Here is a 25,425-nt window from a genome sequence, read left to right on the forward strand (position 1 = left end):
GGCTTTACAGATCAGACTTGTCAAGCTGTTGGGGCAATAATTTCCAGGGTCAACAGTGGCACCACCTTTGTGCAAGGGGATGACAATGGCAGTTCTTCCCTCTGCTGGAAGGAAGCCTGTACTTAAGCTGTAGTTGAATAAGGTGCTCAATGGCAAAGCTAGTTCTTGCTGGAGATGGTGCAGAATGCAGCCTGGGATACTATCAGGTCCCATGGAAGCTGTGTTCTTTGCCTTAGGTAGGGCCTTAACACTTTATCTCTGGAGATGAGGTGCGAGACAAGTATCGGGAATGTCGAAAGGGCCTTTGGGGGGGCAGGGGGATGAAGTTTACACTGAACCTATCTGCTAGCAGGTTGGCTAAGTCAAACAGGATCAGTGTAAGTGATACCATTAAGTACTAATTCGGAACAAACCTGGGCTTTACCATGGAGGTTCCTGATGTAACTGAAGAAGGTTTTGTGATTTTCTTTGTTTCAGAGGCTAGTTTCAATTCATAATTGGCTTTGGAGGTTTTCCTGGTGATCTAATTTGCTTGTTGAGGCTGAGGAGGGAGTTTTTTTCAGTTCAGAATTTGTCCTTTTTACCCTTGGACAATAGTTTCTTCCTTTTGTTATAAAGCCTGTTGATAGATGATGTCAGACAAGTTTGTGTTTACTTGAGGAGCAGGTTTTAGTTTTGTTGGGTGTGGTTGAGTCCACGCAGTTGTACAGGTTCTTGTATACGGCATTGGCATGCTGTTCAGCATAGTTGTCTGCATCCCCTGGGGGGGGGGGGGGGGCTACTGATGCTATCTTTTAGATTGTTAGCTTTGGAGAAGTTTTTTAGCCTGATTACAACTGGGGGAGGGGGTTGGGTGAGAGAGAAACTTCGATTGAGACAGACTGATGATCCAATCTCACCAGGGAAGAGCATATACGAGAGTGGTGCACCAGTCACCCATGTTGGTGAGAACCAAGTCCAAAATGTTATGTCCCCTTGTGAGGGATGAGACAAGCTGGTCTAGTGCATTAGAACTGGTGAAGTCAAAGAACTGTTGGGTGAGTGCATTAGTGCAAGAATAGTTCAGTCTATGGTGGGGTAGTTGAAATCACCAAGGATCAGGGTGTTAGGGGGTACCTTGATGGAGTAAAGTAGATCCAAGTAGGAGGACTGGGTGCCCTGAGTCATGGAGGTCGGATCTATAGCTGGCTATAACTTGGATGGGTGTCTTGCCCAACTGTCAGTTACACCTGGAGTAGTTCTAGTGTGTCATGTTGGCAAACCGGTCTGGATGTGTGCCTGTCCTTAATGAAGATAAGGACTCCACCACCCTTAGTCTTCCCAACCTCATTTTGGGGTTGGAATGTGTGGAATGAGATATAGCCTGGTAAGACAGGGGTGCTGTAGGCATCCCTGAACCAAGTTTCCGTAGCCGCACAGATGTTGGCATTATCCAGTGCGAGGAGAGCCTCCAGTGAGTGCATTTTCAGGTTAAGGCTCCTAACGTTAAGCAGCATGACCTTCTGTTTGCTTTTTGACAGATCTTTTACATTGGAAGATTTGTCTTTGGAACATCGCCTAAAAAAAGGCACAGTTATGGAGGTAAGTGCCTTGGCCAGGATCCAGATGACAGGTGGAGGCCACCTCTGGTAGAGCATTGAGGCCGGTCAACCATGCCATCCCAGGCAGACATACTGGATCCCCTTGGAATGCCAACAGAAACTAAACCAATTTTTGAAGTCAAATATTTTTTGTTGGTATTGTGGTATAATTCTTAGTGAAGGTAGGATGCTGCTTAGGGCTAGGGTCATACTTTCCTGGGATACATACTCTGAGAGCTTAATCATGTCTCTCTTCATATAGTCCAGAGAGGTACATCTCAAGTCATTCACACCAACGTGGACAATGACAGAGTTGTACTTGTTGTGGAGAGACTTAAATGCGTGATGTGGTGGATTCTGGCACCAGACAGACAACTGACCGTGAAAGTTGTCTTACTCAGCATGATGTTTTTTTTTTTTTTCACTTGGATTAGGTCCTTGTCCCTTTGCCTGACACATTTGCATGTTGGCTAGGGGGGGGCAGTAGGAGGCCTACTGAGCACACAGTCCCACCCACAACTGCAGGGCATTCCTTTAGTCCTGTCAAACTGGCACCTGTTTCCTTGAAACCTGGCCACTTCCCCAAGGCTCACTGGGAAATGTCTAGCACAACCTTCCCCCTCACCATTGGCTTTCCCACCCTCCATGTTGCTCATTCAGACAAAAAAATTGTACTTTTTCTGTGAAATGGTAATTTTAAAGCTAAGAAAAATATTTTCTTAATAACTGTCATATGACTTTTAATTACCTTTAAATAGGAACATCACTTTTTTACTTTTTGAGTAAAGTTCTTAAAACTAATTTAAAACCTCTTTTCTGTGGCAAGTTATTTTACTTCTGTGAGGTGACATTAAGGGATTATAGTGTTTTTAATGAGTTTGTATGTGAGGAAAAAGTTACGTATTTATATCTTACTGACTACTGTTGCCAGGCTTTCTCAGGAATCTGACATGTTTTTTGGCTTAACCATGGAATACCATTCTGGTTCCTCTGTTCTTCCTTCTTCTAATCAGATAAAGGAAATCACTAATTAAACCTCAGTAGGCTGCTAAATTGCTTTAGTCATAGATGGGTGGCTCTGCTGTGACCATTACTAGTTCCTCAGACAATTCATCTTTTTCCCTGGCTGCCACTGGGGTAGTCCCTACAGCTACTGTAGACCAGGGGTTAGACATGTCCTCTGTGGCCATTTGAGTGCCCTTAGTGGGCAAGAGAGAGATGCTCGTTGCTCTTGGGAGAAGGGGCAGGAAATGGAACTCTACCTAGCCAGAATGCTATGCCTATCCCTAAGGAGTTTTTTTTCTTAGCAAGAGTGGGTCAAGTTCTTCAGAAATTCCTATCAAAAAGGGACTTCTGGTATGGCTCTTGTCTAGTTAGCAGCATAGTGACATCGCTTTGCTGTAATAAGTTTGTTGTTGTTTGTCTTTCGGTGTTTCCCGGTTAGGGGTCGCCACAGCAGAACTCCGGTCCGCTAATGATTGGCAGTAGATTTTCACGAACGCCGAGGTGCCAGCTCGACGTTCAACCTTCAACGAATGCACACCCATTTACGCATGTCTTTTGAATGCCCACCCAACCACGGGGAGGACATGCAGACTCCACACAGAAGGCACTCCCTGCACTCTATCCGAGAATTGAACAGGAGAACCTCTTGCTGTGAGGCAACAATGCTTTTTGCTGCAATAAGTCTATCCAGTAAAATTCAGTGCTAACCTTCCGATAGCAGTAAATTCCCAAGAAGCATTGTATGTAAGGAATGCACTCATGTCAAAGAAGTCTGGAAAAAGTTCCAAACAAACTAACTGTGGTAGCACATTAAATGAAAAGGAAAGGATGGATGGCACCACAACATCGAAAGATAAGGTTACTTCGGAAACTATATGGGCAGATTAAAAAGATGTAAAAAAATAAATAAAAAGTAAACTTTAATGGAGAATATGAAAGTGCATGAAAAGTGACTTGAAGAGGTGATTAATGGCCTTAATGAACATGCAGCAGTCATCCATGACCTGCTGGCTGAGAATCTGGAACTGAAAGCTTGAGTGGATGTGGCCGAAGCGAGGTTGGACTGTCTGGCAGTTAAAACAGTTGACTTGTAGGATCAAACGAGGAGAGAAAATAAAGTGACAGGGGTGCCTGAAAGCTACAAAAGAGTGTACTGTTTGCTTGTAATAAAGCAACTGTTGGAACGTGGTCTGGTATACCCCAGAGTGAAATCCACATAGAGAGAGCACACTGCATGGCACCTTGATCATGTGGAGCATAAACAGACAAGGCCAGTCATCAGACTGCAGATGTTTGAATTAAAGAGAAACCTTTTAAGATTGCTTGGCAAGCTGTGAAGAAATTAATGGCTGAAGATTCAATAATGTTTATAGACTACTATTTCTCATATAAGACCAGAACTAGGAGAAATGCCAGTTCAGTAATTGTGCTAAAAAAACAAAACAGGAGATTCGCGATGATACTCGTCATTAAAGTCTGTAAAGAAGCAGGCTTCTGGTGGAGACTATTGTATCAATCTACAATAAGGATATTTGCCCAGGGCATGACATGATCATTTACTAATTCAGAGGATGCTCTGGATTTCATAAAGAAACCAGTGAATTTGAAATTTTCTGAGGAGGAAGATGTAACTCGGGGGACAGAGGTAGAATCAATGAGAGAAGGTAACCTACAAAGCCCGAAGGGAAGAGAAGTAGGCTAATTTCTGCTGTTGTGAAGACAGAGGAAGCTCCAGGAAAACATTGAAATGTTTCAGGAAAAGAGATTAAAAGAACAAAGGCAACTCCATGGTTAAGTACAGGACTTAAGACTTGCCTCATTGTTGAAGTATTATAAAGAAAATATTAGAACCAAGTTAAGAAGAGAAAAAAATAGACCGAGTGAACTCTTTAGGTTAGACAAATGATAGGTTATGGCTGGGGAAAGTGTATGTTGAGCCTCCTGATGTTACCTTTGTATTATGAGCCCACAATGTAGATACCTATCTGTAATGGTTTCCAGACAGGTATTTCTACTTTTAAACTTGCTAGTACATTTAACCCCCCACTCCACCCTGACTTGCTGTTATTTGAGAGAGTCTGTGAATTAGACCTCAGGCATTTAAGTTATGGAAATGCTTTTAGTAATTTAACAGCAAAACTAAATGTTTTGGATGAACAAACAACCGCCTTGAACTATTTATGTAACTCCCCTGTGAGAGTGATTAAACCTGATAAAGGTGGAGGATTAGTTATCTTTGACAATTTTCAATATACAGAAAAGATGCTGTCAGTGTTAAGAGGACCAGCCTATGTACAATCCTCATTGAATGAAATGAATACAACTTATGGTAGAATCAGAGGGTACTACAAGGACCTCTTCATTAACACTAAAATTGACTTGGACACCTACAGTTATATCGATATCTCTATGCCCAAGACCCCTATCATCTTCGGTATACCGAAAATTCATAAGAATCTTAATAATCCCCCTATGAGGGCATTGATAGATAGTCTAGCATCAATGACATACCCATGTGCACAACTAGTTGAGTCGATTTTGCCTAAATATTTGAAAGCTCTTCCAGAAATTTGTAAAGATTCATGGTCTTTTCTCAAGAATATCAACAACATACCGTTTGAAGGGTCAGTTAACTTTTTGACGATAGACGTCATTGATTTGTACACTTCAATCCCACATGGTGAGGCTATAGAATGGCTAACCTTAATGTTAATAGAGCTTAAAGCAAGTGAAAGGGACATTTATATAGTGTCAGAACTGCTTGATATCATTTTAACTTCTAATTTTTTTACCTTTAATGGTGATTTCTATTTACAAAATCAAGGGATAGCTATGGGGTCACCATGTGGGGCAAGTGTAGCTAATCTCTTTGTAGCATACTGGGAGAGACAATTTTTACTCAATAATCCAACCTTCAAGCCTCACTTGAAATTGTATACGAGATTCTTAGACGATATCTTTATTTTATTTCAAGGCAACGCATCTGAAGCATCTAGTCTAGTGGACTATTTGAACGGGACAACAACGTTTTTAAAATTTACTTATAAATTTGATGAAACAGAAATCGACTGTCTGGATGTAAAGTTACACAAGGATTTAAACATAGGTGAGTACTGCTCTTCTATTTTTAGGAAACATACATATTCTAACTCTTTTCTGCACTTCGATAGCTCCCACCCCTTTAAACAGAAAAGATCTATTATTAAAGGGCAACTTATTAGGGCAGCTAGAATGTGCAGTTGTGAAATTTCTTTTAGAAAAGAATGTCAAAATTTAAAGGAAATGTTCACTAACAGAAAATATCCAGTACCACTCATTGCAGAGTTAATTAATGAAGTAGAACTGAAACGTTCTAATGGAACGTACCGGCCTATCTTATCATCAAGCACACTCTTGGTGTCTACTAATGTTAGTAATACACCTGTGGGTAACAACCCTAATGTTACAGGTACAACTATTATAGATAATCAAATTACTGTGAAGGACAAATTTAAGACTAGTTTTATTACTTCTTTTAATATCAATTCTGCTGATACCTGACTTATCCTTTTTAAAAACTGGCATTTTATTACAAATAATGCACAACTTTTGGATAAATTGGGTGTTGCCCCAAACATCGTATATAGAAGGGGAGGTAACCTCAAAATGTTACTAGAAAGAAATATTGATTTTGATTTTACTTCTAGATATAAAGGTATGTCTCAGTGCGGTGCTTGTAATTGGTGTAAATGTGTAAAAGTTGCCAACTCTTTCACCATTGGAAATAGAAAATTTTACATCCAACATAAACTTAATTGTGAGTCGAAATCAATTATTTATTTAGCAAATTGCAATTGTTGCATGGCATTTTATGTAGGTAAGACTGATCGTAGGTTACGGGACAGACTTTACGAGCATCAATATGCTATAAAGAAAAATAAGCCTGATAACGCATTGGCCAAGCATATTTTTAAGTGTCCCGGCCATAGCTTTCATTTTTTAGCCATCGACCAAGTCTTGCCTTCATTTAGAGGAGGGCCTGTTCCATTATTGTTAGAAAGCAGAGAACTGGAATGGCAATTAACTCTTAACTCTTTTAGCCCTCCAAGGTTGAACGAAAACTGTAATATAGCGTGCATTTTAAAATTGAGAAGTTACAAGAGGTAGAATATATGTAAAATAACAGGATTAACATTATACTTTAAGGTTTGGACCTTTACATGTATTTTAGTACTGATTAGTCCCATCTTGGGTATTTTATTTTATTTTATTTAGTAATTCTTAATTTTTAACTTGTAACATATGTAATTTTGATTTAAGTATTAAAATGTAGTATGTCCTTCTATTTCTTCTTTTTTATACTTTAATAACTGGACAGGTTGAGGTATTGTGTGTGTGTGTATATATATATATATATATATATATATATATATATATATAATATTTTTTTTTTTTTTTTTCTGGTTGTAGAGTATAAGATTTATTCAGCAAATATTATTGCCTTAGTTTTATATTTTATAACATACACTTTTTTAAGATATTTCTGTAACTGATTTTTATAAAAACTACAATGTTGTCTGTAGTAATATAAGTGAGAAGACTCTATTCGATTGTTTATATGTTAATACTGCCTTTTTAAAGAGCAGTGTGACGCACTTAGTGGGCGTATTTCAGTAAACATTTAAAAATTGTGGCACCTTTTTTGTATTGCATCTCTGAAGAAGCTACTGCTTTGACAGTGGCGAAAACATTGGCTGTGTTTTGTTTCTATAATAAACCTACGTTAAGATAAGAAGGAGTTTATCCATTCACCTTTTTTTGTGGAGCTTTTTGGTCTCTGGAGGCTTGCCGTTTTTTCGTGAAGAAATTAATGGCTGAAGATTCAATAATGTTTATAGACTACTATTTCTCCTATAAGACCAGAACTAGGAGAAATGCCAGTTCAGTAATTGTGCTAAAAAAACAAAACAGGAGATTTGCGATGATACTCGTCATTAAAGTCTGTAAAGAAGCAGGTTTCTGGTGGAGACTATTGTATCCATCTACAATAAGGATATTTGCCCAGGGCATGACATGATCATTTACTAATTCAGAGGATGCTCTGGATTTCATAAAGAAACCAGTGAATTTGAAATTTTCTGAGGAGGAAGATGTAACTCGGGGGACAGAGGTAGAATCAATGAGAGAAGGTAACCTACAAAGCCTGAAGGGAAGAGAAGTAGGCTAATTTCTGCTATTGTGAAGACAGAGGAAGCTCCAGGAAAACATTGAAATGTTTCAGGAAAAGAGATTAAAAGAACAAAGGCAACTCCATAGTTAAGTACAGGACTTAAGACTTGCCTCATTGTTGAAGTATTATAAAGAAAATATTAGAACCAAGTTAAGAAGAGAAAAAAATAGACCAAGTGAACTCTTTAGGTTAGACAAATGATAGGTTATGGCTGGGGAAAGTGTATGTTGAACCCCCTGATGTTACCTTTGTATTATGAGCCTACAATGTAGATACCTATCTGTAATGGTTTCCAGAAAGTAGGTGAAGTTAAACTAGAGCTTCTAAGGAGGCTGAATTGTGAACTCTTATAGCAGCTCAAAAGTAGAAGTGTACTACAGACATTGTGAGTACAGTTTTTATTGAGCTTACGAGGAGGATACGATTTTGGGTGTGCTAAAGATGTTACTAATTGTTGATGTTCATCATGTTTCACTGTTGCAGTCATTACACTTGGGTTATCCTGCTGGCAGGCTACCCGCAGTCGTTCAGAGTTCCAAAGTCTAGGTCCGGCGTTGGTTGCTGTCGCTTTTTCCCCGACGTCAGTGCACCAGGGGTATAAATGATGCAACCGACACCATTTTCTTCAGTCTTTCTTGCCGCGCGGTGCCTGAAGCAAAAGAAGTTCGCAAGTGCCGGTCGGCCGACTTCTGAGATTTTTGAAATAGAGTTTCAGAGCCGAAGTCTTCAATAAAGCTAAGTACCCTGTTGGGGAAACTTTCTCTTGCTCCAGACCGATGTCAGTAAAAGTTAACAGTTGAATTTCTTGTGGGAAGCAAATACCTCATAAGGACTTTCAGTCTTACTGTATTCCTTGCCTAGGCCCTGACCACGACATTACTAGTTGTTGGTTTTGTGCTAGATTCAACAAACGCACTATTAAGCGCCAGTTTGATTTTGCTTTACATTACTTTGGCCGAAGGTTTAACTACATAATGCCGTCGGAACAACCGACGACCGGAATTCATAAAAAACGCAAGGAAAAGGACAGGCATCCGAGGTCCAAAACCGACGAAGCCTCTTCTTGGCCAGTCGCCAGTTCTCAGTGAGGCGCTTTCACAGTCCCTGACACCCGCTACCTCAGAGCCACAGGCCGTATCTGACTCCCACGTGGAGACACCTAGGCCTCTGGAAACTCAAGGTATTGGGCCTGCGGAAACTATTCCCTCAGATGGGTCTGGAGCCGCTGAGCAGGCATCGGCTTCTGAGGGTATTTTCAGACCTTCACAGCTTACTATTAAGTCCACTGCAGCAGCCAAGGCAAAGTCAAAAACACCGTTAAAGACAAGAAACAAGTAACGCATTCTCCTGGACAGTCATCCATGCCAAAGAAACAGATGCTTAAAATGGCTGAAGACTTAATTACTATGATCACGGGTTCCCATCCCCCTCCTGATAAAAGGCCTAGGCAAGACACTGACTATGATTCCTCTAAACAGGTTTCTATTTCCTCTGATTCCTCTTCAGATCAGGGATATTCTCTCCCTCCCTATGAGAACTCAGATGCAGAAGAATCTATACCTTCAGCCTTTCCGCCTGAGGATTATTCTTTTGGGGAAACCCTGCATACCATGAGGGAGCATTTCCATTGGGAGAGCCAGGATTAATCAGAATCCAAGAAAAGGCTCAGAGACCTTCTTTTATTGCCTCAGCACAGGCCTCTGGCTACCCCCCTGTGCTTGATATTGTTGATTGTTTTCTCTGAATCCAGTCTGTCTCCAGATTCTTTACCCCCTGCACCAGTCAAGCCAGACAAGGTACTACAGGGTCCCTGACTCTCTCAAATTTCTTTATAAAAACCCTGCTGCTGACCCAGAACCAATTTCTCAGGGTCCCAAAGGGGTTAAGGCTTACACTGCTAAAAATCCTGTCCCCTCTGATAGGGATTCTAGAGCTCTGGATAGATGCGGGAAAAAAGTTTACACTTCTGCTACTTTAGCTGTAAGAGCTTTAAACTGCCAGTTTCACATGCTTAAATATCAACAGTACCTCATGTCTTTGTTAAAACAAAAAATGCTTACAAACTCAAAGTTCTGACAGGAAATGCAGGATTTATTGCATGCAACTGAACAAGTGGGAAAGCATACTCTGCAATGTGGTTTTGATTTATTAGAGCCTTCTTGTAGAGCCGCAGTTACAGGCTCTGTCATTCGAAGGCATGCTTGGTTGAAAGAACAAAGTTTATCTGAACATGTTAAAGTAAAATTATTGGATGCTCCACTACAGCATGATGCTTTGGTGTCAAGGCAGAAGAGGTGTTAAAGAAAATGGAGGATAAAGCAAAATCAATGCAGACAGTAAAGGATTTCTTACAGGTTCAACCACCTAGGTTTAGCAGAAACTGGCCTTCAAAAAATTGGTCCTTTCCGGTGTCAGACAGGCCACAAAGAGGCAGATATCAGCCCCAAGGCTCCTACAGACCTAAACAATGGGGTGCTTCAGCCCCCAAAGGAGGAGAAGACAAATCACAACCTTATAGGAAATGGTCCCAATGACTTCCCTCTACAAATGCCAAGCACTTACCTTTTGGCAGCACCCCTAGGGGGAAAGCTAGCACTTTTCTCACAAAACTGGCACATAATCACCCAGGACAAATGAGTACTAAATATTGTATCTCAGGGTTACAGGTTCCATTTTCACACCCTTCCAAAATCAAAAGGTATGCCGGACCTGCCCCAAAACCAATGGGCAGAGGCACAAAAGCAAATTGCTGCTCTCATGGACATGGGAGCTATTCAAAGAGTACCACAGCAAGAACAGGGCCAAGGATTTTACTCAAGACTTTTCCTAGTACTCAGAAAGAACAAAGCCTGGAGACCAATACTGGACTTGTCAATCCTAAATACTTTCCTGGATGTTCCAAAATTCAAAACGTTAACACTGCAGCAACTTCTACCCATGCTGGGCAAGAAGGCTTGGCTAGTTAATTTGGACCTCAAGGAGGCATACCTGCATGTCCCAATCAGACAGTCTTACAGAAGATACCTCAGATTCATAGCTGGCTCAATGCATTACCAATTGTCTGCACTGCCCTTTGGCTTATCTACTGTGCCCAGGGTCTTCACAAAATGCCTGGCACCAGTAATTGCATTTTGCAGAGAGGAATTCAAATATATCCCTACTTGGACGACTGCCTTATTCAAGCAGAGAGCAAGGACATTCTTCTAAAACATCTGGCGTTTGTAAAAAGATTACTAATTTGCCTAGCGTACACAGCAAACAAAAAGAAATCAAAACTAGTGTCCTCTCAAGAGATAATATTCCTGGGTGCAAGCTTAAATACAACTGCCCAGATGGCTTATCTCATGCCAGACAAGCAAAGGCAACTGACTCATTGCTTTCAAATGATGGCAACAAAGACCCAGCTCCCTGCAAGAAATAATCTGCAGGCCCTGGGCTTCATGGCATCCTGCATTCTACCAATTCCATATGCAAGACTGCATATGAGGAAACTACAATGGTATCTAAAAAGTGTTTGGACTCAACATTGCCACAGCCTGGAAACAATAATAACTTTAATTCCCTGCCTACAACAGGAGTTTCGATGGTTGTCCCAGGCCTGTCACCACAACAAGGGACAGCCTTTAACCTTACCCACAGCCAGGCGGACAATAACAACGGATGCGTCTGATTATGCCTGGGGGGCACACATGGCAGGGAAATATATTCAGGGCACGTGGCCCAAGGAACAAATGCATCTTCACATCAATCAAAAAGAGATGCTAGCTGTACAGAATGCCCTGACAGCTTTCCAAGGACCTACTATATCCAGGACAACTATTACTAAAGACGGACAGTACCACAGTTATGTGGTACATAAACAAGCAAGGGGGCACACATTCCTACCCCATCTACAGGCAAGCCATGACTTTGTGGAACACAGCACTGACCTAGCAAGTACATCTGCAGGCAGAATTCCTGCCAGGAATGAAAAATACCCTGGCAGACGAACTAAGCAGAAATCTCATGGATCCTCACGAATGGAAAGTAAATCCACAGGTCTTCAGCATGATAACAAGGAAATGGGGACGCCCAGACATAAATCTTTTTGCCTCCCCTCACAACTGCCAACTACAGAAATTCTGCACAAGAACTTACCACTCACAACATGGAAAGTTGATGCTCTATCATTCAGCTGGAAAAACCTGACAGTTTATGCCTTCCTACACTGCCTGTTCTTCCCAAGGTGCTCCTAAAAGTCAGACAAGAGAGGCCAAAAATTATCCTGATTGCCCCAGACTGGCCACGCCAGCACTGGTACCCAATCCTAAAGAGCTTGTCTCAAGGCCCAGCCTGGCCTTTACCTCACATTCCTTATCTTCTGACTCAACACAACAATCAGATTCTGCACAGTCAACTCAGAACCTTAAATCTGGCTGCATGGCAGATAATATAGCCACTCAGACCACACCTCTCTCTAAAGCTGTTATGGATGTCATTTTAGAAGCCACAAGGCCTGGCACTAGGAAATCTTATGCAGAAAAATGGAAGAGATTCTGTGCTTGGAACCAAGCACAAGGGCTCAAACCACTTGTTCCAAATATACCTCAGATTTTACAATACCTAACTGAGATGCTGGCCAAAGGCCTATCCTTCTCATCTATTAAGATCCATGCCTCTGCCATTTCAGCTCATTACAATACGGAACCTCCTATTTTCTCACATCCACTACTAAGACAGTACCTCAGAGGGGCAAAAAACATAAGACCCCCAAGGAGAGCACCAATACCTACTTGGGACCTCAATTTTGTTTTAGATAAGCTCACACTGCCTCCTTTTGAGCCAGCCAAACCAGCTAATATAAAATTCTTATCATGGAAAACTGCTCTACTCCTAGCAATAACTTCAGCAAGAAGAGTCTCAGAGTTACAGGCATTAATGGCAGTGGAATCTTTCATCATTTTTCACCAGGACAGGGTCTCTCTAAGGACAAACCCAACATTTATGCCAAAGGTGGATGTTCTTCATCTCACGTTGCTGCAGTCATAACCTGTGGGTAGTCCGCTGTCCTCGGTCGGCCCGAATACCAAAGGGGTTAGGCTGGCGTCGGTCATGGGCGCCCGGAGCTGATGTCAGTACGTAGGAGTACTTAAGTGCATGACCGATGCCATATTCTCAGTCTTTCTTGCCGCGTGGTCCGAAGCAGAAGCAGCGTTTGCAAGTGCCGTTCGGCGTTCTGAAATTTTCAGTTTTCGAGTTTCAGACCGAAGACCAAGTTGGGCTAAGTACCCCGTTGGGGAATATTTTTGTCTTTTCTTGCCTCAGTTAATCCGGATGTCAGAAAAAGTTAATAATTGTATTTCTTGTGGGAAACAGATACCTCATAGGGACTATCATTCTCTCTGTATTCCTTGCTTAGGGCCTGAGCACGACGTAGTCGGATGTCGCTTTTGTGCTAGATTTAATAAGCGCACCATTAAACGCAGATTAGACTGTGCTAGGCTTGTTTTCGCTATGCGGTGTAACTACAACATGCCGTCGGATCCTCCGACGCCCGCTACCGCTAAAAAGCGAAACGATAAATCTTTAAGGTCTAAAACGGATGGGTTGTCCGTTACGGACGCCGGTTCTATGGAATCTACGGTTGAATCTGTGGATCCAGCCGAGGTCTCGGCTGAATCAGGAACCCTTACTTTTACAGGAGTTGGCCTCTCAGGAGTTAGGTCAGGCCGAGGGTGCCTCTCAAGTTTCTGTGGTTCCATCCTTACAAAAGGTTATTAGGCCTTCTACTTCAGTCACTAAAGGCCCTGCTAAGGCTAGACCGGTGTTTCTGGTGGGACACAGCTCTGGTTCTTGGTTCTGTTCCTAAAAAACATATGTTGAAAATGGCAGAGGATTTGATTACTTTGATCAGGGGTTCTATGCCCCCTCCAGAGAAGAGGCCTAGGGTGGAGGCAGATTTAGAAGGAATGGAGCATTCCTCAGATTACTCTGAGTCTTCAGCTGAAGATATTCAGGATTTTCCTCCCTATTCTGATTCGGATGCAGAGGATTCCTGTCCTTCTGCTTCACCTCCAGAGGATTTTTCATTTTCTGAAACCTTGCATTCCATGAGGGAGCATTTCAAGTGGGAAGGTCAGGATTTTTCAGATTCTCGTAAGAGGCTTAGAGAATTTTTGTTTTTGCCACAGCATAGACCTTTGGCTATTCCCCCTGTTTTAGATGTTCAGGATGTTTTTTCTGAAGCTTCCCTTAATCCTGATTCTTTACCCCCTGCTCCTGTCAAGCCAGACAGGTATTACAGAGTTCCAGAGGCACATAAATATTTGTACAAGAGCCCTAGAGCTGATCCGGAAACTATTATTCAAGGGCCTAAGGGTGTCAGGGCTTCTGTGGTTAAGAATCCAGTACCTTTGGATAAAGATTCTAGAGCGTTGGATAGGTGGGGTAAAAAAGTGTACACCTCTTCCACGTTAGCTATGAGGGCTTTAAATTGCCAATTCCATATGCTGAAGTATCAGAACTTTCTGTTAGGTCAATTGAAAGCTAAGGTAGATGCTTTAGCTGAGGGTATAGAGTGTAAGGAATTGCAGGACTTGGTTCATGCTTCAGATTAAGTTGGTAAACATTCCTTGCAGTGTGGCTTTGATGCCCTTCAGGCTTCTTCCAGGGTGGCTGCTACTGGTTCAGTTATTCGTAGACATGCCTGGCTTAAGGATCAAAATTTGTCCGAGCATGTTAAAGCTCGGATTTTGGATGCTCCCCTTCAATCTGAAGTTCTTTTTGGTTCCCCTGTGGAGTCAGTTTTGAAAAAGATGGAAGACAAAGCTAAGTCTATGCAGACAGTTAAGGAATTTTTGCAAGTGCAGCCCCCTAAGTTTAGCAGGAATTGGCCTGCAAGAGGATGGTCTTACCCTTCTTCAGATTTTCAGTCTAAGGGCAGGTCTCGACGTGGTAGGTGCTCAGGGTTCTTTCAGACCTAGGACTTGGAGTTCTCCTGCACAATCTTCTGGTGAGGGCAGGGGTCAGCCTTTTCGTAAACAGACCCAATGACCTGTATCTTCAGCTGCCGGACCCTTCTCTTCTGGCAGCTCCTCTAGGAGGAAAGTTGGCACTTTTCAATCAAAATTGGCATTTGGTCACCCAGGACAAATGGGTGTTGGACATAATAAATCAAGGCTACAAGTTTTATTTTCACACTTTTCCCCCTTTCAAAGGCATGCCAGATGTACCTCCTCAGCAAAGGATGGAGGCTCAGGATCAAATTTCTTTGCTTTTACAGATGGGGCAATCCAGGTGGTACCTTCAGAAGAAGGCCTAGGTTTTATTCTCGTCTATTCCTAGTGCCAAAGAAAGGAAACACTTGGAGGCCAATTCTGGATTTGTCCATTCTCAATACATACCTAGACATTCCAAAGTTCAAGATGTTAACTTTACAACAACTTCTGCCTCTGCTAGGAAAAGAGCACTGGATGGTAACTCTGGATCTCAAAGAAGCCTATCTTCACATTCCTATCGGGCCCAGCTGCAGGAGATTCCTGCGTTTTCGGGCTGGTACTTCTCATTATCAGTTCTCTGCATTGCCCTTTGGTTTATCTACTGCGCCCAGGGTGTTCACAAAGGTTCTGGCTCCTGTAATAGCTTACTTAAGACTGAGGGGAATACAAATTTATCCTTATCTGGACGACTGCTTGATTCTTGCTCAAGACAAAAACAAGTTACTTCAACAGCTACAGTATGTGATGGCAGTTTTAAGGTGCCTAGGGTGTTCTGTGAACAAAACAAAGTCCAGTCTAGTACCCTCTCAGGACATGTGCTTTCTGGGTGTGAGACTGAATACAGCCTCTCAGATGGCTTTTCTGACCCCGGACAAACAAAGAACTCTTCATCTCTACTTTCAGCAATTATCAGTACAGTCCAGGCTGACTGCAAGGACAGTCCTTCAAGCCTTGGTGTTCATGGCATCTTGCATTCTGGTACTTCCCAATGCCAAACTGCATATGAGGAAGCTACAATGGTATCTCAAAAGTGTATGGACTCAACACTGCCACAATTTGGACACTGTCATTCCGATAATACCGTGCATCCAGAAGGAATTCTTGTGGTGGGCACAGGAATGTCACCTAAACAAGGGACTCTCTGTGACCCGACCAGAGGCGAGTCAGATCTTAACGACGGATGCCTCAGACCTGGCTTGGGGAGCACACTTCAATGGGAAATGGATTCAAGACACGTGGCCTCCCAAATTACAGCATTTGCATATCAACATGAAGGAGATGTTAGCAGTCCAGTTTGCCCTGATGGCTTTCAAGGGCCTACTTCAACCAGGACAGGTGTTGATTCAAACAGACAACACTACAGTCATGTGGTACATCAACAAACAGGGGGGGACCCATTCTTACCCTCTTTGCAGACAAGCTATGATATTGTGGGAGACTGCTCTGGGGTTGCACATCACTCTTTAAGCACGGTTTCTGCCAGGAGCACAGAACTCCCTAGCAGATGTATTGAGCAGACAAATTGTGGATACCCATGAGTGGAAATTGGATCCTCAGGTATTTCAACAGTTGACAGTGGCTTGGGGAACTCCAGACATAGATCTGTTCGCTTCTCCTCTAAATTTCCAACTACCAAAATTTTGCACAAGGATGTTTCACCCAAAAGCGTGGAAAGTGGACGCTCTATCTTTCAGTTGGAACAACCTTCACGTCTATGCTTTTCCTCCTCTGCCTCTCCTTACCAAGGTACTCTTGAAAGTCAGGAGGGACAAGCCTTGCATGATTTTAATAGCACCAGATTGGCCACGTCAGCACTGGTATCCTCTGCTGAGGAGTTTAATTCAGGAGCCTCCTTGGCCTTTACCACAGCTTCCTCATTTGTTGTCCCAGTCAAGCAGTCATTTGCTCAATGTCAGGGTGCAGTCCCTGCATCTAACGGCCTGGCGTATTCTGTTTTAGAGCCTGTGGGTTCTCGGCTTCCCCAGCAGGTTTTGGATGTCATTTTGGAAGCTAGGTGGCCTAGCACTAGAAAAGTTTATGCTGATAAATGGAAGAGATTTTTTCTTTGGAACACAACAAAGGATTTTGATGTCTCTGTACCTAATTTGAGTTGTACACTGCAGTACCTTACTGAATTACTGGACAAGGGTTTGTCATTCTCCTCTGTGAAGGTTCATGCTGCAGCCATTTCTGCTCACTATGATTGTGACCCTCCTTTATTTTCTCACCCTTTGTTTAAGCAATTTCTTAGAGGGGCAAAAAATATAAGACCCTCACGTAGAGCTCCTACTCCTTCCTGGGATCTCAATTTTGTGTTGGAGAAGCTTACTTTGCCTCCTTTTGAACCTGCAGCTACGTCTGAATTGAAGTTTTGTCTTGGAAGACTGCCTTTTGTTGGCCATTACTTCTGCCAGAAGGGTATCTGAATTGCAGGCTCTCATGGCAGTTGAACCCTTTCTAATATTCCATAAGGATAGAGTTTCTTTGCAACCCTACTTTCATGCCAAAAGTGATTTCTAATGTGGCCTTGAACCAGTCTATCCATTTGCCTACCTTTTATGCTGATCCCCAAAATAAGGGAAAAATCTTGCATTCTTTGGATATACACAGGCAGTTACGTTATTATTTGAGCAGAACTAAGGAGTTCAGACAGACTCAACAGTTATTTGTTACTTTGCTTTGGGTTCACAAGGAAAGCTGTTTCAAAGCAGACTATTTCAAAGTGGATTGGTAATTGCATTGCTTTTGTTATTCTCACCATGGGAAGAATGTTCCTGCTGGGATTAGACCTCATTCCACTAGGGCTACGGCCACTTCTACTGCTTTTTGAGGGGTGTAGCTACTAAGGACATTTTGGAAGCAGCTACTTGGAGTTCAGTTCATACTTTTACTAAGCATTATCATCTCCTCTTTTCTCCAAGTCTAGGGCTGGGTTTGCCACTGCAGTCTTACAGGGCATGTTAGCAGCCCTAATGCCTTTAGTTTGCCAGCCTCCCTTTTCCTTTGCTTTGGGATTCTACCCACAGGTTATGACTGCAGCAATGTGAGACGAAGAACATAGTACAGTTTTGTACCTACCATAAATGTAGATGTTAGGATCCCTCCCTCCTTCCCCTTTGGTTTGGGGTTGTGGTTGTTGTTGTTATTATTACTTGGGGATAATTGTTATTTCTCTCCTTTATGGCTCTGGCCTTTTCTTTTTAAGGCCTTCTGACATCTGGGGCAAGAAAGACTGAGAATATGGCGTCGGTCATGCGCTTAAGTACTCCTACGTACTGACGTCAGCTCCGGGCGCCCATGACCGACGCCAGCCTAACCCTTTGGTATTCGGGCCGACCGAGGACAGCGGACTACCCACAGGTTATGACTGCAGCAATGTGGATCCTCGAACATCTACATTTATGGTAGGTACAAAACTGTACTTTTCTAGTGTGGCTCTTAACCAAACCATTCATTTGCCAACTTTCTATCCAAATCCCCAGAATAAAGGGGAGAGACTTCTGCACGCTTTGGTCATACACAGACAGCTACGATTCTACTTGGACAAAACAAAAGCTTTCATAAAAACTGAGCATCTGTTTGTAACTTATGCTGCAGGATCACAAGGAAAGCCCATCTCAAAGCAGACAATTTCAAAATGGATGGGACACTGCATTCACTTCTGTTATGCACAACATGGCAAATCAGTGCCTAAGGGCATTAGGCCACATTCTACCAGAGCAGGAGCCACTTCAGCAGCCTTTCTCAGAGGAGTACCAACCAAAGACATTTTAGAAGCTGCAACTTGGAGTTCAGTGCACACTTTCACCAAGCACTACCACTTACCACTCTACTCTAAATCCAGAGCAGGCTTTGCCACTGCATTTCTGCAGGGCCTGGTAACCTCTCCTAATCCTATTTTAGGCCCAGCCACCCAACCTCAACTTTGGGATTCAACCCAAGTGTAATGACTGCAACAGTGAAACACGATGAACATAGTACAGTTGTGTACCTACCATAAATGTAGATGTTCGAGTGTATTCACTGTTGCAGTCCAGGTTACCCACCCACCATCCCCCTTTTCATTGCTGGGACTTTTCTGTACTTCTCAACTCTATACAACCTATGTGGTGTATTTGCTTGTAGATGAAGGAAATGTTTATTTTAGTATATGCATGCTTTTTGGCATCATTTTTTTCAGCCTTACTATTTGGGGGCACATGACATCTGGGGCAAGAAAAACTGAAGAAAATGGCGTCTGTTGCATCTTTTATACCCCTGGCGCACTGAAGTCAGGGAAGAAGCGACAGCAACCGATGCCGGACCTAGACTTTGGAACTCTGGCCAACTGCGTGTAGCCTGCCAGCAGGATAACCCAAGTGTAATGACTACAACAGTGAATACACTCAAACATCTACATTTATGGTAGGTACACAATTGTACTTTCAGGCTGTCATTGATTGCAGTATTATAGTTACACCTGTTAAGACTAGTTACACCTGTTAAGACTCATTTATTTTGTGTTTATTGTTTGCATGGGTTTAGAGATACACTGGAGGGGGGACTGTCTAAAGGCTTATCTTCTATGTCTGGGAAATGAAAATACATTAAGAAAAGGAGAGGAACGTGACCGAGCCATTTAACAGGAGTCTTTTAGTAAAATAGAAAGGGGGGGGGGACATGAAAAGGTACACATACTAAAGTACTAGAGTGTGCAACTACTGGCACACAACAAATGGCAAGGTAATATAGATGAACTTAAGGATTTTGTCAAGGTTATGCACAGCACTTACCAACTTTTTAAGGTTTACATATAAATATTGCTTTCATGAATTAGATTTTTTGGACGTACAGCTTAGAAAATCTGATTTGGACTGTCTTTCTACTAGTATATACAAGAAAACCACAAGGAAGAACGCCCTCCTACATAAAGGTAGCATGCATCCCAGACATGTAGCACATAATTTGATAAAGGGGCAGGTCTACAGACTGATGAGGTTACATAATGATGACTCTGTTGCACACATAGCTCTCTCCTCTCTTAAACAACAATTTTTGGAGAGAGGTTATAAAGAGCCTGAGATAGATGCATGTATCTCAGAAGCATGGACATAAAGGGAGGGCAGATGTAGACCCTATTTTAGAGACGTCAGCTTTTGATAGTGTACAAACACAAGAGAACCTTGATGTTGACACTTAGGGTTTCATTACAGTACTCTAGCAATATTAACAACTATTGTAACATCATCAAGAGTAACTGGAAAATTCTGAACAACATACCAGAATTAAGAGGTAAGATTGGGGAAGACACCACATTTCTCCTTTAGGAATAGTAGGTCTTTAAAGAAACTTCTTTGTTATAAACCTAATTCACACACTAGGGGAAATGAGTCTAGTAGAATAGGAACTTTTCTTTGCAGGAGTTGTTCAGCTTCTAAGTACATTTACATTAGTTCATCATAATATACACACCCCGACTCAGGTTTTATAATAAATTTAGATTTATATGCAGACTGCAAGACAGACAACATTGTCTATTTTGCCTTCTGCCAGTTGTGCCATGTGTTTTACATAAGCAAAACGAACAGATCTTTTAAAGAGAAGATCCTTGAGCATCAGAGAGACATCAGAAAACAGAAGGAAAACAGCGCTTTAGCTTTGCATGTTATGCATCACGATTCTGCACATTTTAAAATTTTTTGTACTTCATGTTTTAGATGCAGGTTTGAGGGGTGGAGATTTACCAAATCGTACTGAAGCAGCTGAGCAAAAAAAGATTTTGTTACACAATGCAGAAAACCTCCAGGTTTAAATGGTGTATTTATATTGAAACCTTTTCTAAAAGCATGTCCTTTGAAGCACTAAATGTTTTGCTAGTTTAGATTTTTATTTGTATTGCTCTTCTTTTAAGTAGGTGATGTTTTGCATTACTAATTCATTACGATAGTTGATTGGTCAGTTGATTTTATTTAAGTGCTGGTAAGTTTATCTGACTTTGAAGAAGCGATGTGATTATAGTGAAAGCGCTTACCTTGTACGTTCTTATCTACTTTTGTATTAGAGTGGTTACTTTTAGCCTTGTAGGCTCGGTACTTTTTATTTATTTTATATTTCATAGTTTTATTGTACCGGTCTGCATCCTGTACCTGTTTATTTTATTTTTCTTAATTTACTGTACTGTTTTCTATTTTCTTTTCTTTTCTTAGACATTATATCAACAGGGAAATGGATGTCTCAGTCAGATTTACCATTTTGCTGTGAATGGGAAATCATTTGCTGTAGTGCGTGAACATTTCCCAGACTTGTTGCCAAGGGTAAGTGACGACATTATACCTATATTTTAATTGTTTATATCTGGTTCAAATGACATATTTGCATGTAAAGGCAATATAAATTTTCTGTCTTCTTTTGTGAGATCCCTTTTCCTACTATGGGATTAAAAATTCAGAGGCATGTGTTGCTTTTTTGTATCATTTACCAGAGTATGCCTTATTGCCTTTCTCACCTCTAGAGACGGAGAAGTATGCACATTGATATTTATGACTGTTTTATTGCATACAAAATGGAAACAAGCAATTGAGCTAACACAACACTTGATAACATTATATATGTTTTTAGTGTTGTATCACATTTCTCCAACCCATTTTGTTATGTTTTGAGTGAGGAAATTAGATGACTGTATATCTCTAACATTGAATTCTTTTTAATTTTGTGATTCATTTAGTTGGGATGACACCACAGCTTTACACAGAAGGAATTAAAAGAGTCTAGGGTGGAGGTTGATGAAACTTGATTTTGTTAGTGACATACATTTGCGAAGCCAGTCCTTTTTTGGATTTATGTAGGTAATGTTTTAAACAGCTAGAAGAAAAATTGTCTTCGTAGGCACAACACAAGTCTACAATGAAAATTTGTGTGCACCAGTGGCGCAAAAGGAGGATGAGGCAGGAATTGACGAGGCTGGATGAATGTTAGCTTAGATTAAATATGAATGATTAGAATTTATGCACTTTGAGGAAGGCATAGGAGGCATAGACCATAGGACATGAGATATTAATAACAATAAGGATGGACCTTAGAGTAGTTGATATCAAGTATCTTATATGTTACATGTTATTTTGAGAAAACACTGAAAATGGCTGTGATTGATAATGGAACATATATGGAAAGGAGTAAAATGTAATGGACAGGGGCTACTAGTTCTAACTACTCCACTTATGCCATCCATATTTAAATGTGGAATGGACCCAGCAGTATATGGAGCTTGAATCCCACCAATGATACTTGTTAAAATAGAAAGGGAAGTTAGTCTTAAGGGCATATGATACATGTGCATGCCATCCTTGGGTTAATAGCCAAGTCCAGCAACACCCAAATAAGCTTTATCCTGCTGAAGTACAGATCAGAGTTGTAATCAGTCTCTTGCCAGGAGTTTATGCATCTCTGCTCAAGCCCAGTGCCTTTCAGTATAACATTGCCAGCAGTTATTGAAACTTATTTAGAATTATTTTCACATGCAAACATATATCAATACATACACACAAAATATTTTAGAATGAAGATAACTGGTGTCTGTACAGCTCCAGTTCCTTCCTTCCCAAGATTTCTGGTGCACTATCACCTATTAGTCAAAACTGACAAAACAAGAACACTCCTTAATGTTTACCATTAAAATATTCCAGCCATTAAATGTTCAAATGGTACCTCAAAGCTATGGCTATTCCAAAGATGAATGCCAAATGGTTTGGCACCTAGGTAAACCATCAACTATAGGCATTTAAAATTAAAGTTTTTTACCAAAATAATGTAAACATTTATTTTTCCATACAAGTATGCAAACAGTGAAAGACTTGTGTAAAATAAAACATTCATAAGGACAATCAGTAGTCAAAACTTTAACATTTAAACTGAAATCTGTCTGATTCTATTCAGAGATGCACTGTGCTCTCTGTGTCTGTAACTTCTATGTCTAAAATAAAAAAAAATGTTTGGAGTCTTTACAAGTAGTAACTTAGTGTCAAGGGCATTTTCCTGAAATATCTGTTAAATGAACAGGAGTAACAGGCAGATCATCTGTTTATAAGTTCATAAAATAGGAGTTCCTATGGCTTTCATTTGAATTCAGAACATGCCTTTACTGGTTACACAGTTACAGGTTGAAGGGGGAAGTTTAAGATGCAGCAAGCCAGAGTCCAAGTAAGGAACTCATAATGTAGCTTAATACAGTAATGTCCAAGCAGGAGATTCTGCAGTACAACAAGTTTGTGAAGTACATTTTTATTCTAGTAAATACACCTGCATTCCACGTTACACATTTCTCATAAACATTACACATTTACAGAAAAGGCAAGTACAGTGAAATGCTTTACTTTTAAGTATTATGTGCACGCATACTTTGTGATACAGTTCTAATACAGATAGTTAATTTTCAATATATTTTCCTTTGAAAGTCACATAATGTTCTCATAGTTTATTACAGTCTCCCTCACAAACACTAGTAGAAAACATCAAGCTGTCATTCTTTACAGACAGTTGGCTAGCACATTTACCATTTGTTGTTCTGTAGACACCATCTCCACAAGTATTTAGAAAGGGTAGCCTTAGTGATGCAGAATCTTTACTGGAAATTGGAATGAAAAAAGTCTAAGAGAATGTCATAACTGCATTGTGGAACCAGTGGAGAAAACTTGATACAGACTTCAAGTAATTTAACAAAACACAAGAAAGTGGCATACATCAGTGAAGATATGTAAAATATTAAGAGGTTAACGATACAAAGTAAGGAGTGGAGTACTTTGATTTTTACTGATTCCTTCAAATTATACTTATTGCCCGGGTCCATGATGACAGCTCATATGGCTGGGTTTTAGTTAATAGCCTCAGCACTGATGAAGCCAGACAGACTGGGAGGAGTGAAGAGGCATGGTTTGTATGCCCCCCTCTGTCGGGGGAGGCACTTGCTTTTGGATTACACAGGTCAAATTTTCTCCATTGGGGACTGATGAAATTACTCCCCAACCCACCCCCCGCTTGAGTTTGGTAGTTGGGGTTGTTTGCTGGCTCATGTGTAATGCAGAATGGAGGGACCGCAGAATGTCATCAATCCATTGCACTCCTTGCCTTCTTCTGCATACCTGAGAAGAGTGCAGGAGATGGGTGTAGTGGAGTTTAGCAGGGAGGACTAAAGCTTTCATGTGTTAATTAGCTGTTTTCTGAGCCAAAGATACTGGGTTTGAATCTCTCCACTTTTATTTTATTGTGTGACTTTGAGTAAGTCACTTAAACAATAATTTGGGACATTAGGAATTTGGGATAGGCTCCTTAATGGTCTCCTGGACTGCATGCGTAAAACTACTTATGAACGTATAAGGAAACATTTATCTGTCTGCCTGTCTGTCATATATGCATCTGTCCTTTGTTGACCAGGTTAGTTCCACAGGCTACTAACCTCTTTTCAGTGGAGAGCCGAGATGTTATTTATACTACTAGAAGAGTTTTGGCTAGGGCATCAGGGAGCTTTCCCTACTCTCTTGTGAGCAGGGATTCTGTTTCTTGTGGAACTTCAGGCTTCTGGTCTAGGAGCAGAGGCAGCTCAGAAAAGCAGGAGGGAGTATGGAGAGTGTGGAGAGTAAGGAAGGGGATGGATGGAAGTGTAATCAAGAGAGATATGGACAATTTATGTATGAATGTGAAGGATGTTGATCCTTCGCACAAAGAAGTGGTGGCAGGTATAGAGGTGTCTGAGGAAATTGAGAAGGCAGTATGAGGAGGGAGAAATGAGTCCTGTAGTATGCTGTAAAGTTGGTCGAAGCTTTACAAGATTCAGAAGTCTTGTTTCAGGAAGAGTTACACAAAGAAGAAAGAGAGTCTCAGTCAGATTGTATTATTTCAGCCCTCCAATAGGGAGATTTGTGGAATGTTTATGTAAATTACTTAATAGATCAAAGCAAACCAGAGAGTGAAGAAGCCATATTGTAGGAATACAAGAAGAAGAAGTGGAAGTAATTAGAAGAGAGAAGTCATATGCACAGACAGTGAAAGGAGGAGAAAAAAATAGGAGGATTCAATAAGGAGGAAGTCTCTAGTAAGAATAAGCAGTAATGGAGAGGGAGAACTCGAGGTATGACATATGGAAAAATATAATTTCACCTTTGGATATTTCACATAAGGAATACGGGCATTTATACACGTTAATAACAATACATCTTGTGACATTCTTTTTGAGTCAGGCCAGTACATGGATAATTTTTTAGAACATCATTAAGTAAAGAAAAGTTGCAATCCATGGAACTCAAACATGATACAAACATTTAATAGAAAGACAAAAAAGAGCCTTTATGTGCAGTTTCAAACTGAAGTTTAAAAGAAGCGTTAAAAGACTTTTTAAAGACTGCATACAAGGATGCAAAGGACATTGCAGAGGTTTATGATAGAGATTTATGGACTGGTGATTGGGAATGTGGTGTTATATTGAAAATAGAAAATGAAAATGTTGTACATATTCCAAGTATAATAAATGTAGAAGGAAGTAGAGGTGCTGTTAAATATTGGGGCAACCAAAGACGCGTTTCTGTTGTGGTAAAAGTGATTATAAGAAGAAGATGTGAACTGGAGAGCTATTTAAGGAAAAAAGAATTATATAGGGAAAAGCGTAAAAGAAAATGGAAGTTTTAAG

The 25,425-nt window shown here is 41.0% G+C and overlaps 1 protein-coding gene across 3 annotated transcripts in view; it reads left to right on the top strand.

The window, feature by feature from the left end:
* ATP13A2 (ATPase cation transporting 13A2) overlaps positions 1–25,425 on the top strand; it is a 2,158,003-nt gene that overhangs the window by 1,723,140 nt on the left and 409,438 nt on the right. For all 3 annotated transcript variants that reach the window (XM_044061825.1, XM_044061827.1, XM_044061826.1), the window contains exon 22: positions 20,957–21,064. In XM_044061825.1, the coding sequence (XP_043917760.1) occupies positions 20,957–21,064 (108 nt within the window). The remainder of the gene's footprint in view (positions 1–20,956; positions 21,065–25,425) is intronic.

This window comes from Protopterus annectens, chromosome 2.part0 (assembly GCF_019279795.1).
Source record: "Protopterus annectens isolate FY-2018-M chromosome 2.part0, PAN1.0, whole genome shotgun sequence".
Lineage (NCBI taxonomy): Eukaryota > Metazoa > Chordata > Ceratodontiformes > Protopteridae > Protopterus > Protopterus annectens.